The following is a 14,074-nucleotide window of genomic DNA, read 5'->3' as shown; positions in this document are numbered from 1 at the left end:
TGACACAGAAGAAGGGTGGAGACATTCACCTTTGTATGGACTTAAGGGAGCCAAATAAGCTGTTGTGATTGACAGCCATCCTCTTCCTCACATAGAAGAAGTATTTGCAGAACTCCGTGGAGCAAAGGTGTTTTCTATTCTTGATTTGCAGAGCATGTACCACCAGGTGATGTTGCATGAAGATAGCGAGACCTCACAGCATTTATTACACATGAGGGACTATTTTGTTTTAAACGTGTTCCATACGGTCTTGCATCTGCCCCAAGTGCCTTTCAAAAAAATGTCATTGATTCTGAAGAATCAACATGGAGTTCAGTGCTATCTGGATGATATTATCGTGTTTGGAAATACTTCTGAGGAGCATGACAATAACCTGCAGTCTGTACTAAACTGCATCAGCACAGCAGGCCTCCAGCTCAATAGGTCCAAATGCAAATTTAGACAAACTGAACTCTCCTTTCTGGGGCATACAATTTCACAGGCTGGACTAAAACCTGATCTGGATCATATCCTGGCAATTTCAAAAGCTCCAACAGATTTGCAAACCTTACGTTCCTTCTTGGGTCTTACCTCCTAGTATGCAAAATCCATTCCCAATTATGCTTCTGTCATTGAACTGTTACAGGAATTACTATGGAGAAGTTCAACCTTAGTGTGGACAATGGATGCACAAGCTAGTTTTGAAACAGTGAAAGACTTGATTGTACATAGTCCAGTACTTGCACTGTTCAGTCCTGCATTGACCACAATTGTAACTACTGATGCTTCTGATTGTGGACTTGGGGCTGTTCTCACACAACTGCATGAGGACAACACAGAGAGGACTGTTGCATTTGCTTCAAGGACACTAAGTAACGCTGAGAGAAAATATTCTACAATCGAAAAAGAAGCACTTGCTTGTGTCTGGGCTACAGAGAAATGGAGAACTTACCTGTGGGGCCGGACGCTCAAGTTGCACACATACCACAGCCCTTTGACGACATTGCTCACCATGAAAGGACTGGGAAGAGCAAGATACCGTATTGCCCGATTGGTCTGCAAGACTACTCTCTGTCAATTATGAATATAAGCCTGGAAACCAAAATGTGGTCGCTGATTGCCTTTCTCGCCTGCCTGTGCCTTCACCAGATGGTCCACCGGAGGATGAGGATGTAGTGGTTGTGCTTATTACAAGCACTCTCACTGCAGTTACAAGAGAACAATTTCAAGCTGCTTGTTCAGCGTGTCCAATTCAACAAAAACTATGGGAATTTCTGACAAAGAGATGGCCCAGTCACCCTAAAAACCTTGGCAGCAAAACTGGGTCTTATTTTAGAGTTCGGGATCAACTTTCTTTGTTTGATGGCTATGTGCTATGAGGTACACACCGGCTACTTGTTCCAGAAGAATTACAGTCAAAACTCATACACTTGGCACACGATATTCATCAAGGAATTGTCGGAACCAAACAACGACTACGGGATCTGTATTGGTGGCCAGGGATGGACTCTCAAACTGAAGCACTCATCAAATCCTGTGTCACTTGCCAAATGCATGATAAGACAGCAGTGACATGTACCCCTCCATTACAGCCTGTTTCTCTTCCTGAATCTGCATGGGAAAAAGTGGTGATTGACATTGTAGGACCCTTTGATCCTGCTCCAATTGACTGCCGTTATGCCATAGACTTTAATAGACTATTTCAGTAAATGGCCTGAGGTAGTGCTTACATTGCATATCTCTTCTGCTACAGTAATTAAGTTCCTCTCTTCAGTTTTTAGCAGGGAAGGTAACCCCAAAGAACTGGTTTCAGATAATGGTAGTCAATATACTTCCCTGGAGTTTGAAACTTTTCTAGCACAGAGGAACATTTTACACAGAAGGTCATCCCTATATTACCCTCAAGCCAATGGAGAAATCGAACGGTTTAACATAAGTTTGAAACAGTTTGGAAACGGCTAAACTGAAAGGGCGATTATGGATACCCTTCACAACTGATTTCTTGCAAGCATACCGGGCTACATGACATGCAATAACGCAAAGATCACCCGCAGAGTTACTGCATGGGAAACAGATGAATACTAAACTGAACATTGCTGGATTGTTAAAGGCACGACCTGATGCCCCAAATGAGGATGATGTGAGAAAAACAGTTGAACGGAACCAAGCAAAGTCTTAGGCTTTCACAGACAAGCAGCGGGGTGCTAAGGAACCAAAGTTCGAGTGTGGTTCCTTCATTAGAATACGAAAACCTGGAATTTTACGCAAAGGGGACCATAAATTCACAGCTCCTCTTAAAATCATAGAGAAGAAGGGACCTTACACCTATCGACTTTCTGATGGGTGGTATGGAATGCTTCTTATCTTGCACTGCCTATGCACCAAGAGGAGATTATGCCAACACCCAGTCTGCATTGGATGACTTCACCGTAGTACCAACACAACAAGACATTGCACTGGTACCGAGGCTTAAGAGACGGCCTGTCAGACCCACACGACCACCTGTCTGGACTAGAGACTGTTATGTAGTATCTACAGTGTTTTCAGTGTAATATTTCTGCCAACAGTGTCTTGTTTCATATTTGTTGCTGTGGTTAGAACAATAACGTTTATTTTAATTGGGAGAGTTTCTTGAGAGGAGGGAATGTGGTGTTTAGATGCTGTTTGTAATTATTAGAACTGGGAGCACTGGCTGTTGGGAGTCAGAAAGGACAGGAAACAGGAAGGAGTGGGGAGGAGTTGAGAGGCTGGGAGAAAGCTACAGAGGGTGCGGCAGCAGCTTGGTAAAGAGGTTTCCACTTTGAAAATGAAGTCCTATTGAAGCTTGTTAGTACCTTGCCTGGTTGATACAACATCTCCCCATGGGCTTTGGTTTAAGAGAGAGATTCCATGTGAGATTGTGCTTTGTGGCTCCACATAGTAGAGGTTGGAGAATTAAGGATATGACGCTTGAAGCAGAGGGGGAAAGCAAATGCCGAGTCGGTTTGCGTAAAACACAGCTGCACTCCACCACTCACTGTTGGTGCATTTATGTATGCAATGTCTTTTATTTTAAACTTCTTAAGTAATGTTCAGAAGCAAAGGAAGCCCAGGGCCCCTAATTTGATTTAGCAATGTGCAATGAAGTAGCTCTGCCACCATCAAAACATTGTTACCCTTTTGCAGTTGCAATTTTTTTCAGGTTTATCTGTATCAGAGCAAGGGGGGAAAAATATGTTCAGTCACTACATCGTGAAAGGCAGATTGATTTAACAAAACTGAGTGCCAACTTGTTTGGATGCTTTCATTAAGGTTTTCCTACTTTGTTTGGCAAGAACAATGTGAATTTTAAGAGTAACCTCATGAATACATAGATATACCTTTCCACTTGACTTGTTGCATATGTTCATTTTTAAGGCAGAGTATACATAATTAAGAGAGTGTATGGCATAAGAACCAGGCAAAGCATTATATAGAATGGCCTTGATTTGATCAGACCTGCCGCTCATTTAATTCAGAAACTGAATTTATGTTGCTCTGTTCTTGTTTGTCTTTAGAGATAGTCAAATCAAAATTGATTTGCTCAGAATTGCTTGGATATTTTTTTAACTCTGAAAATTAACTTCAAGTTTCAACTTTTTTGTTTTTTTTCCTCCCACAGAATGGAAGGCCAAAAGGGTCATCTAGACTGATCTCCTGTATAGCACAGGCCATAGAACCTCCCCAAAACAATTCCTGCTTGCAGCATTATCTCTCCGTGCCACCTCCTGATGATCAGCCACTGTCTGAAGGGGGCAGCACACTGTCTGGTACAGGTCCTCCCCTTTCTTTGGCCCTGTGTACTTTTTGCACCTATATTGAAGTGAACATAACATGCCTTTCTTAGTGAGAAAGAGAGTGAGAGAGAGGCTGGAGCAATGGAGGAGCTACATAACTGCTTTGCACCAAATAATTGGGAGGGGACCAGGATTTGTTTTACTCCAAACTCTCTGAAATCTGACGATTATTTAAATGTTAACATTAGCTATTTTAGTGGGAGAAAACATACTGGGGAATTGTAGGTGGGGTTTAGGATTGTGGATGGAGTTGAAATAGGGTCGTACCTCCTCCCTTCCCTTCATGTTTGTGATATACACTTCATTAAAGCAAAACAAACAGGAAACATTGTTCACATCAAAGAGTGATCTTCCTGCTACTTAAAGACATATACAAACGTTCAGTTTCTAATTCAGTTTTTTAAACATATAAATACTATGCCAGCAATAATGTAAATGGCAACGGCAACTTGCAAGATTAACTAGCAGTTTCTCTAAAGCAAAAGGAGAAAACACTGGGATACTGAACTATGTATGGATTCTGTTTCAAGAAGCTAATTTTAAAGGAGAGAAAATAACATTACTGCTTCTCAGGGGTGGGTCCAATAATGTGGTTCATGGTGGTCTGCATGGTGCCTTTTGCATCTGGGGAGAAGGGGGGAGGACATCAGTAAAGAATATGGGTAATCACCTCTGCAAGTGGACAAGTTTCTTATAAATCAGACCATATGGGAGCTGTGATGTACTATATGGCTAGTAGCATGTCATTCTACAGAACACCTGTTAAAAAAATTCAGGATGTGTTAGAATAACATAGTTATGTATTGTTCTTAATGTCAGACTCTGACCAGCTTTTGTGCTTAAGAGAAAGAGGGACATAAGGAGTTTTGAGTGCAGGGGTGCTGGAACAATTATTATAGTGGAGGTGCTGATGATGGAAACTATGTACTTGGTGACAGGTTTCAGAGTGGTAGCTGTGTTTAGTCTGTATCAGCAGAAATAACGAGGAGTCCTTGTGGCACCTTAGAGACTAACAAATTTATTTGGACATAAGCTTTCGTGGGTTAGAAGCCACTTCATCAAATGCATGGTATGAAAATAAAGGAGCAGGTATAAATACGTGAAAGGATGGGGGTTGCTTTACCAAGTGTGAGGTCAGTCTACCGAGATAAATCGTTTAACAGCAGGATACCAAGGGAGGAAAAATAACTTCTGAAGTGGTAAGAGAGTGGCCCATTACAGACAATTGACAAGAAGGCATGAGTAACAGTAGGGAGAAATTAGTATTGGGGAAATTAAGCTTAGGTTTTGTAATGACCCAACCACTGGTCATTTTGTAATGACCCAACCAATGTATTTATACCTGCTCCTGTATTTTTCACTCCATGAATCCGATGAAGTGGGTTCTAACCCACGAAAGCTTATGCCCAAATAAATTTGTTAGTCTCTAAGGTGCCACAAGGACTCCCCATTGCTTTTATATGTTCTTGGTGTTATTACTACTACAAAATAGGGGGTGGGACAGCATCCCTAGTTCCAGCCCCACTGGCTGAGTGGTTGTCTAGAGTCCAAACAGGGAGCGTTCACTCCTAGCTATCCCATGGATACTAAGTGTCTGAAGTGGGGCAGGGTTAGTACTAGATTTGGGTGAATACCAGATTTTTCAGTTCACTGGCAATTAAAAAAACAACACAAAACCAAACCAAAAACCCCCAACAATTTTGAACCAAAAAGGAATTTTTTTGGTGAATCTCAAAGAAAGAAAACAATAATTTGGGGTCAAACATAACATTACATTTCAACTCTGAGCTTTTAAAATGTGTTTTTTAATTTTTAAAAGAAAATTAAAGGACATTTGAAACAGTCATTTTTAACTGAAAAATCAAAACATTTCATGTAGGATATGTCAAAACAAAATGTTTTGGGGTTTTTTTCAAAATTATTTGTTTTGGAAAAGTTGTTTTTGTTTCTCCAACCAAAACCATTTGGCAAAATTCACACCCAATTTGCAAAATATTGTGGTGTAGCTGAATCTGCATTTTTATTTTTTATTTTTTATTTTTTTTTGCTGGAGAAAAGTTTTCAGTTGAAAAATGTCACCCAACTCTAGTGAGCCCAGGGGCATGGTTTCCTCTCCCTTCTGCCTGCTAACAGAGTTGAGGACATGCAGAAGGGGAAGTATGCTGCAGCCTCTTCCCAAGTAATGTAGCCAGTGGTCTGTTACGTGTTGTCAGGGAGCATTTTGGAGGAATTCTGGCTGACTTCCTGGAGATTCCCTGTGCTTGAGTCACCCTCCCTCATCTTTTCAGGGCCTTCCAAGGTCTCCTCACAAAGCATAGGGCTGAATCTATCCTGTAGTATTTTTATTTTGGCATCACTTTTGTGCTTTAGGATATATGAGATACATTTAACAAGACACCAGTTATCTGGACAATACAGATCAAAGAACAAAAAAAAAACCCTAGTTTTCAAACCCAAACCGTTTTTTCTGTATGGGTATTTTCTTGGTTTAAATTGTGCAGAATATAATTTTGTCCTGCATGTTTTTTCCAATGTCCCTCTGTTGCCTTCCTCCTTCTACTGCTTCTCTGTACTAGAAAAAAGACTTCTTGCTGGTCCCCAGTGTGGCATTCCTTCCCACTTGGAAAAACCACAGGTTCACTTACAACAACCTTTGCCTAATAAATCTGTCTTAACCGGATTAGGTATGCATAAATGCAACCTAAACCACTCAAGGACCTATTCATTAGTTCTGTCATTTTGGATTCACTCTTGAGAAGGACTCTATCCCTGTGGCTGTTTTAGACATTTAAATATGTTGATTCTAATTCAAAACAAATTTGATCATAGACAATATAGACAGATATAGATATTTAAACAAAGGTGGTACATTAAGTAAATCCTTTTATATTCCACATCCTTTTGCTTACAAAATATATATATATATTAGAGGAGATGATCTAGCCCATTTCCTCTAACACATTTTCTTTACGCTGCTGTAATTCCGTTAACTTGATTCTCTTGATTTAGTCCACAGTGACAGAAGACTCAGACCCTATCATTGTAGAAGTAAGAAGTCACAAAGACAAACATGCTAAACTCTGGTGATGGTTTTGAATCTCATCCAGAATTGCTAGCAGGATTTCAAGAGTGATGTGATTAGGTGATGGGAGGGTGTTTAGGAGGTCCCATTTAACATATGCACATGATGTTAGATGTTCAACAATATCATTTTAATTTAGTTTATTGAATTTTCCAAGTCTATAATTTTAAATCTTTGAGGTCTTCTTTTTAATGATATTGATCTTCTATTCAGTGTGCATATCGAAGAGATGATTTTTGGTATATTATATATACATAATTCACTTAGTCAAGGGATTGATTTTGTCTAAATATTTTGCTGCATAGTGTTGCTGATTTAGTCTTTAATATATAAAATCTCATAGCTCAAACTCCCTCTCCTCCCCATCACATCAGGAATAAGACATTCTGAGGAAAGTTGAACTGTGTGCATTGTCACCCTGGGTCAATACAAATGTACTGAACTATTGCCAACCCAAGCATTAAAAAAATCTTAAGTCAGGTCCCCCAGATCATAAGACTTATATAATAATACTACCTAGCTCTTATTAGATCTCGAACTGCCTTACAAAGGAGGTTAGTATCATTAGCCCAATTTTACAGATGAGGAAACCAAGGAACAGATGTGTGAAGTGACTTGACTAAGGTCACCCAGGAGACTAGTTGCAGAGCCAGCAATAGAACCCAGGTCTTGAGTCCCAGACCAGTTCTTTATCCATGAGGCTACACTGCCTCCCTCTATAATTAGGTAGCACTTTTTTCAAGACCATTTACACGTATATAAGTATTATCCCTATTTCACAGATAGGGTAAGTGAAAAACACAAGGTCACACAGAGGCAAAGTTGGGAACAGAGGCAACAATTCCTAAATCAGTGCTTTTAATGGTACACCACCAGTAGCCTTTATTAGTCCATTAATTGTTTTTGTTTTGTTGTGTGATAAGTATGTCCAGCTTTATTTCTCAGGGTTTTATTTCGGTTCTGTCTTTGATTTTTTTCAAATAAATAATTTCTATCTGGTGAAGTTAGTTAATAGAAATAAAAAAAACTCTCCTCTATGTTCCTAGTACATCCAGTATTTGTTTTCTTGAGTTTCACCTCTTTAGGGAAAAAACATTCTCTAATTTTGGGTATCGTACAGCACCAAGCACTTAGACAATTAAATCCTTGATCTAAAGAACTTCATTCTGTTGGGGTTAGAAAAGTAGCATAAAAGGACCTCCCAAATAGTATGTTAATCAAGGTTTGCCACCAGGTGTTTTCAAATCCTTAACAATACAGAAAGGATATGCATAATGATGGGTAGGCAGCTGCAGCAGGATTTAGAGACAGAAACATCTTATGATTGTTTATATCTTTAAAAATGCAAACAAGAAAACAACTCTCTATCTTGATGTTTTTTACTGCTGCCCATTCCATAGTATCTGAGAGCCTTCCCTATAAAAGGAGACCTTCACAGAGGGCTAGATTTGTGGGGAACATGGAAAATTACAATAGGGTCATAACGGCAACAAGTGGGAAATCACTGGGATAATCTGTTCAACATTTTCGATATCTATACACAACTGCAAGCAGTATGGGGAATAAACAAGAAGATCTGGAAGTATTAGAACATAAGCTAAATTCAGACTTAATTGGCATCACTGAGACTTGGGATAAGTCTTATGACTGGAATGCTGGTATAGAGGTGTATAGCTTTTTCAGGAAGGACAGGAAGCATACAAAAGGGAGGAGGTGTTGCATTATACATCAAGAATATATACCCCTGTTCTGTGGCACAGAAGGAGGTGAGAGGTAGACTAGTAGAAAGTCTCTGTGTAAACATAAAACAGGTATGACATACTGGTGGGGTCTACTGTGGACCACAAAATCAGGAGTAGGTAATGGACAAATAACAGAAATATCCATAACACAAGACCTGGTAGTTAATGATGGTGGAGGGCTTTAACTACCTAGATATCTCTTGGAAAAGCAAATATAGCAAAACAAAATATTTCCAATAAATTCTTGGAATGTATTGGGGTCAGCTTTTGGTTTCAGAAAGTGGAGGAAGTAATCAAGAGGACAATTATTTTACATTTGATTCTGACCTACAGGGAGGAATTGATAGCAAATCTGAAGGTGGAAGGCAATTTGGGTGAAAGTGGTCATGAAATGATAGATTTCAGATTTTAACAGACTCAGAACTGGTAGCTAAGATCCTATAAGAAGAGAATCTAAGGGGAACAGATGTTCACAAGAGCTGGCAGTTTCTCATGAAGACAATATTAAAGACACAACTGCAAACTATCCCGATGCAAAGTAAAGTTGGAAAGAGTAGTAAGATGCTCCAACAGGAGCTCTTTATTGACCTTAAAATCAAAAAGGAATCCTACAAAAAAATGAAACATGGACAAATTGCTAAGGAGGAGGACAAAAGACCAGCACAAGCATGTAGAGACAAAATAAGAAAGGCTAAGGAACAAAATGAGTCACACCTAGCAAGGGGGAAAAAAGCAATAAAAAGTGGTTCTTAAATACATTAGGAGTAAGAGAGAGATGAAGGAAAGTGTAGGTCCTCTACTTAGTGGAGAAGGAGAGCTAATAACTGATGACATCAAGAAGGCTGAGGTGTTGAATGCCTATTTTGCTTCAGTCTTCACTAAAAGGGTTAATGGTGACCAGATACTCAACCCAATTAATATAAACAATAACAGAGAAATTGAATATGAGTCAACAATGTGATGCAATTGTGAAAAAGTCTAATATCATTCTGGGGTGAAGGAGTGTTGTACGTAAGACACTGTCCCACTCTACTCAGCACTTGTAAGGCCTGAGCTTGGAGTACTGTGTCCAGTTCTGGATGCCCCACTTTAGGAAAGCTGGGGACAAACTGGAGACAGTCCAGAGGAGAGCAACAAACATGACAAAAGGTACAGAAAAACTGACCTTAGGAAAGGTTTAAAAAACTGGGCATGTTTAGTCTTGAGACAAGAAGACTGATAAGTCTTCAAATATGTTAAGGGCTGTTATAAAGAGGACTGCAATCATTTGTTTTCCATTGAAGGTAGGAAAAGAAGTAATGAGCTTAATCTGCAGCATGGGAGGTTTAGGTTAGATATTATGGAAACCTTTCCAACTATAAGGGTAGTTAAGCTCTGGAATAGGCTTCCCACGGAAACTGTAGAATCCCCATCGCTGGAGGTTTTTAAGAACAGGTTGGGCAAACTCCTGTCAGGGATGGTCTGTGTTTACTTGGTTCTGCCTCTGTGCAGAGAGCTGTACTAGATAGCTTCTTGAGGTTCCTTCCAGCCCTACATTTCTATGATTCTATAATAAAATCTTAGCCATAGAGAAGTCCCTAGTGGACTTCATGGGATTTCTTCACTTTTTCCCTTCACAGGGTTAACACTTTGTTTGGGGATAGGGGTTTTGCTTTAGATTTTGTTAATAAGCTTTTTATTTTTAAGTTGATTTGTTACAGCATTTATTTTTTGTTGATTGATGGCTGGGATCATTTGGGCGGAAGTAGGTGTTAGAGTTAAGTGTGTCACTCTTATGAAGAACCACCCTTACAGAGAGGAGGGTTTTGCAGTGTTTCCTAAATATGGTTAGATGCTAGATTCACTTTATCTCCTCTGGAAATTTGTTGCATCGCCAGGTCTCCTTGAACAAGAATGTTGTGGACCTGGCTCTTATGTGCTTCATCTTGGGTTCTCTAACCTGCTAATTGCCTGTACCCCTTTTCCATTCATCCCAAGATTGTATTGAATCTTGGAACCAGTAACTATATGATGGCACCAATAGATAAAACAAATCTTAAAATTAAAACCCAACAGCTTGCAGTCTTGTCAAACAAGTGTTTTCATTTTAATAACAGAGGTCATAAATCAACCACATACTTCTATTGACTATTGTACATAATCAGCTATTTTGAATCAAAATGTTGATTGGGGAGATGAGTGAAAGAATAAACCAGATGTGACAGATGTTAGTCACATTACTTAATGTGCTAGTGGAAAGCTCTCAGATGCTGCAGTGATGGAGGCAATCTTAGAATATATACAGAATAGAGTCATGCTAGAATTCCAAATCCTGGGAAGGAAACTCTTTCCATGTTATTAATGTGTGGACATCACTCCAATGAAATAACTGACTTGGGTGAAATTCCGACCCTGTTGAAATTGATCGGAGTACTCTCATTGACTTTAATAGTGCCAGGATATCATCCCTTGTGTAAAGAATGAGAACTTTCACATCAAGAAAGTAGCATTTTACACACCCTGAGAACCTCTTTTCTCTCAGACAGGAGTCAAAAGAGAGGTCGATAGCATGCTGTAGTTCTAGATAATGTATCTGTAACCCTAAATGGGGAAAGGCTAAATGCAGTCCAGCAGAATTCTGAAGAAATACATCACAAACTGCTAATGCTTTCTCTCCATGGATAAATTTGGAAATCAGCACAGGAAGTATGCTTATGGGCTTTGGAATCCTTATGGAGTCACACAATCTCTTTCTTTGTCTCATTTTATCCAATAACACCATTATTTAAAATACAATTTATCCACCCTGTGGCTGCAGTACAAGATTCAGATGCCAAAAAAACAAACCTGCACTTTTTAGGGTACAAGGGAGGACAAGCCAGCAATCCAAATGTATTTCAACTATAGATCATCCATAATGTCAGGGTTAGGGTGGCAGAATCTGGCCAAAAGTAAGTGGCAAAGCCCCTTATCCACTACCACGTAAAGAGGAACGGGGAATCCCTCGTGTGTGTAAACTACATAAGTGATTTTGTCAGACCTATTTCAAATTCCCATTGTTTGTGTGTATTCCTGTTGAGGGGTATGACTGAGACCCATTTCTGTTTGGGTTCCATTTTATCCTTATAGCTGAAGATTTGGCCAATGTTAACATGAGTGACTGATCCATCCGTAAAGGTAGTTAGAACTTGGAATATATATTAAGAGTACTTATGTGTTGCGATGGGAAATGTTGCAAATTGCAAATTCATAACATTTGATTATAAATTATGTTCAAGTGCTCATTAGGGCATAAGAGCATGCATTTCGTTACCAAAACATAGGGATTTAATACAGGTAGAAAGTCATTATGATACCCACAGGGATAATAAACTATGAACAATGTACCATTCCTCTCTAGCAGTGAACTAATATATATTCTGTTCTAGGCCTTACTCTAATAAATAGGCTGCAATACGAGGCAACGTTTCAAAGAGTCCAGAAATGGAAATGCAATATTTGCAGCCTGTAGTTTCTCTCTCTCTTTGGCCAACATGTAATCAACTTTGATTTAAGGCTTTTTGAGTTGAAATTTAGCCTGATGGGAATTCGACATTACTGACAGCTTTATTTTGGAGTAGTCACAACAAGGCATTAATTGTGTGATCAAAAGTTCTATTCTCTGTCTACAGATGAAAAAAAGTGTTGTAACAAATCAACAAAATGCCAAACTACTAAAACAAAAGTTACAAAATGATGCTCATAATCTAGTCAGCAGCGATCCTTGTTCTTGACCTTGTTTGTGTCATTCTGCAAGCATCGCTGAGTACAAATACAGCTGTCTTCCTCCACTAACCTCACTAGCCTCCTCAATAGTTTGCCCAGGAATCTCTAGTTATGACAATTACAATGTACTATCAGACTGACCAATTAATGATAATTCACTTCTATAGCACCTTCAATCAATTGACTTTCAATGTGCTTTCCAAACATTAATTAATCTTCACAATCCCCTTGTGACATATGCTAAGTGTTATTACAGATGATGAGGAAACTGAAGTACAGAGAGATGAAGTAGTTTACCCAAGGTGAGGCAGACAGCCTGTGGCAGAGGTAGGAAGTGAACTAAGGTCTCTTGACTCCTAATCCTTTGAGCTAACCACAAGACGATTTGTCCACCGATTGTCAGTCTAATCAAAATGAATAATAACCTTGAGACTCCAGGAACTTTGAGTAGGAGTGGAAACAGCTGTCCTGCTTTGTGCCAGTTTGCACAGGTCAATAAGTTGCATGTGACAGTTATAGGAGAAAAGAGAGAAAATAAGTCAATTCCAGTTGGATCAGATTGCATGGTTTTCTAACCATTCCAGGTAAGATATATGCCAGTTCTTAAGGGCCTAAACCTGTGAAACATTGAGCATCTCCTGTGACTTAAATATGTGCTTAAATCCTTCGCTGGAGCCAAAGTGCCCAGCTTCTTGCAACATCAAGCCCTTACAAACCAGGATTTGGTATGATTAGGCAAGCCTGTGAATCAATTTTTGTTATTATCCCATCCCAAATACAACCAATTCCTGTGCACCATTATTATACCATTTTCACACAATGCACCTTTGGAATTCCTTGCCAGCGAATGTTGTGAAGGCCAAGACTATAACAGGTTCAAAAAAGAACTAGATACATTCATGGAGAATAGGTCCATCAATGGCTATTAGCTAGGATGGGCAGGGATGGTGTCCCTAGCCTCTGTTTGCCAGAAGGTGGGAATGGGCAACAGGGGATGGATCACTTGACGATTACCTGTTCTGTTCATTCCCTCTGGGGCACCTGGCATTGGCCACTGGATACTGGGCTAGATGAACCTTTGATCTGACCCAATATGGCCGTTCTTATGTTCACTATCCCCATGTCCAACCTAAGAATCTTGGGTAGGTCAGAGAGGTGATGTTTTGGTATACAACTCAAATGTAACTGGCTTGTTCTACACAGACAGTGTTTATAGGGGGAAGGGGAGGAGAATCTTTGATTTCCCCTCTGTCAGCCTTATGATGCAACAGCAGAACCCAGCTGCTTGTTCCTTTTTACGTTGGTGGTCACTTTGTATCAGGTTATTTTTAAAAGCTGTCTTCACAAGGAAAAGGGTTGTGGATTAAGGGCATGATCCAAAGTCCATGGAAGGACTCCCATTGCCTTCTTTTTAAAAATTAAAAATTTCCCTTTACTTTTCATGAAAGGCCTATGGCTACAAGGTTTCTGGGTCCCAAAGTCCAGCTCTGTGTATATATGTTAGTTGTTGAAGTTCTCTGGGACTCATGAGGCAGACAGAGGCTACAGAGACATAAAATAATAGATGTTATTAGCTTCTGAAGTCTGCATTAAACAAGGTCTATGGGAAGCTCGGGCATTACTATCTTCTTTTTGACTTTTATGTCCTTTGGATTCCTTTTAGGGACAGCTCACCAGTTTGGCGCATATTGTGGAATGCCTCCTAGTCATCA

General features: G+C 39.6%; 1 protein-coding gene across 4 annotated transcripts in view; it reads left to right on the top strand.

Annotated features, from left to right (window-relative positions):
• LINGO2 (leucine rich repeat and Ig domain containing 2) overlaps nt 1-14,074 on the top strand; it is a 777,598-nt gene that overhangs the window by 601,403 nt on the left and 162,121 nt on the right. Inside the window, exon 1 of one of the 4 annotated variants that reach the window (XM_074953494.1) lies at nt 3,636-3,767. The exons of the other annotated variants lie outside the window; for them this stretch is intronic. Within the exon in view, the coding sequence (XP_074809595.1) occupies nt 3,729-3,767 (39 nt within the window). The 5' untranslated portion in view covers nt 3,636-3,728. Of the gene's footprint in view, nt 1-3,635; nt 3,768-14,074 lie in introns of those variants that run through there. 4 annotated transcript variants of the gene reach the window in all.

Source organism: Natator depressus, chromosome 5 (genome assembly GCF_965152275.1).
Source record: "Natator depressus isolate rNatDep1 chromosome 5, rNatDep2.hap1, whole genome shotgun sequence".
NCBI classification, from domain to species: Eukaryota; Metazoa; Chordata; order Testudines; family Cheloniidae; genus Natator; species Natator depressus.
This window is presented reverse-complemented; position numbering and strand designations above follow the sequence as displayed.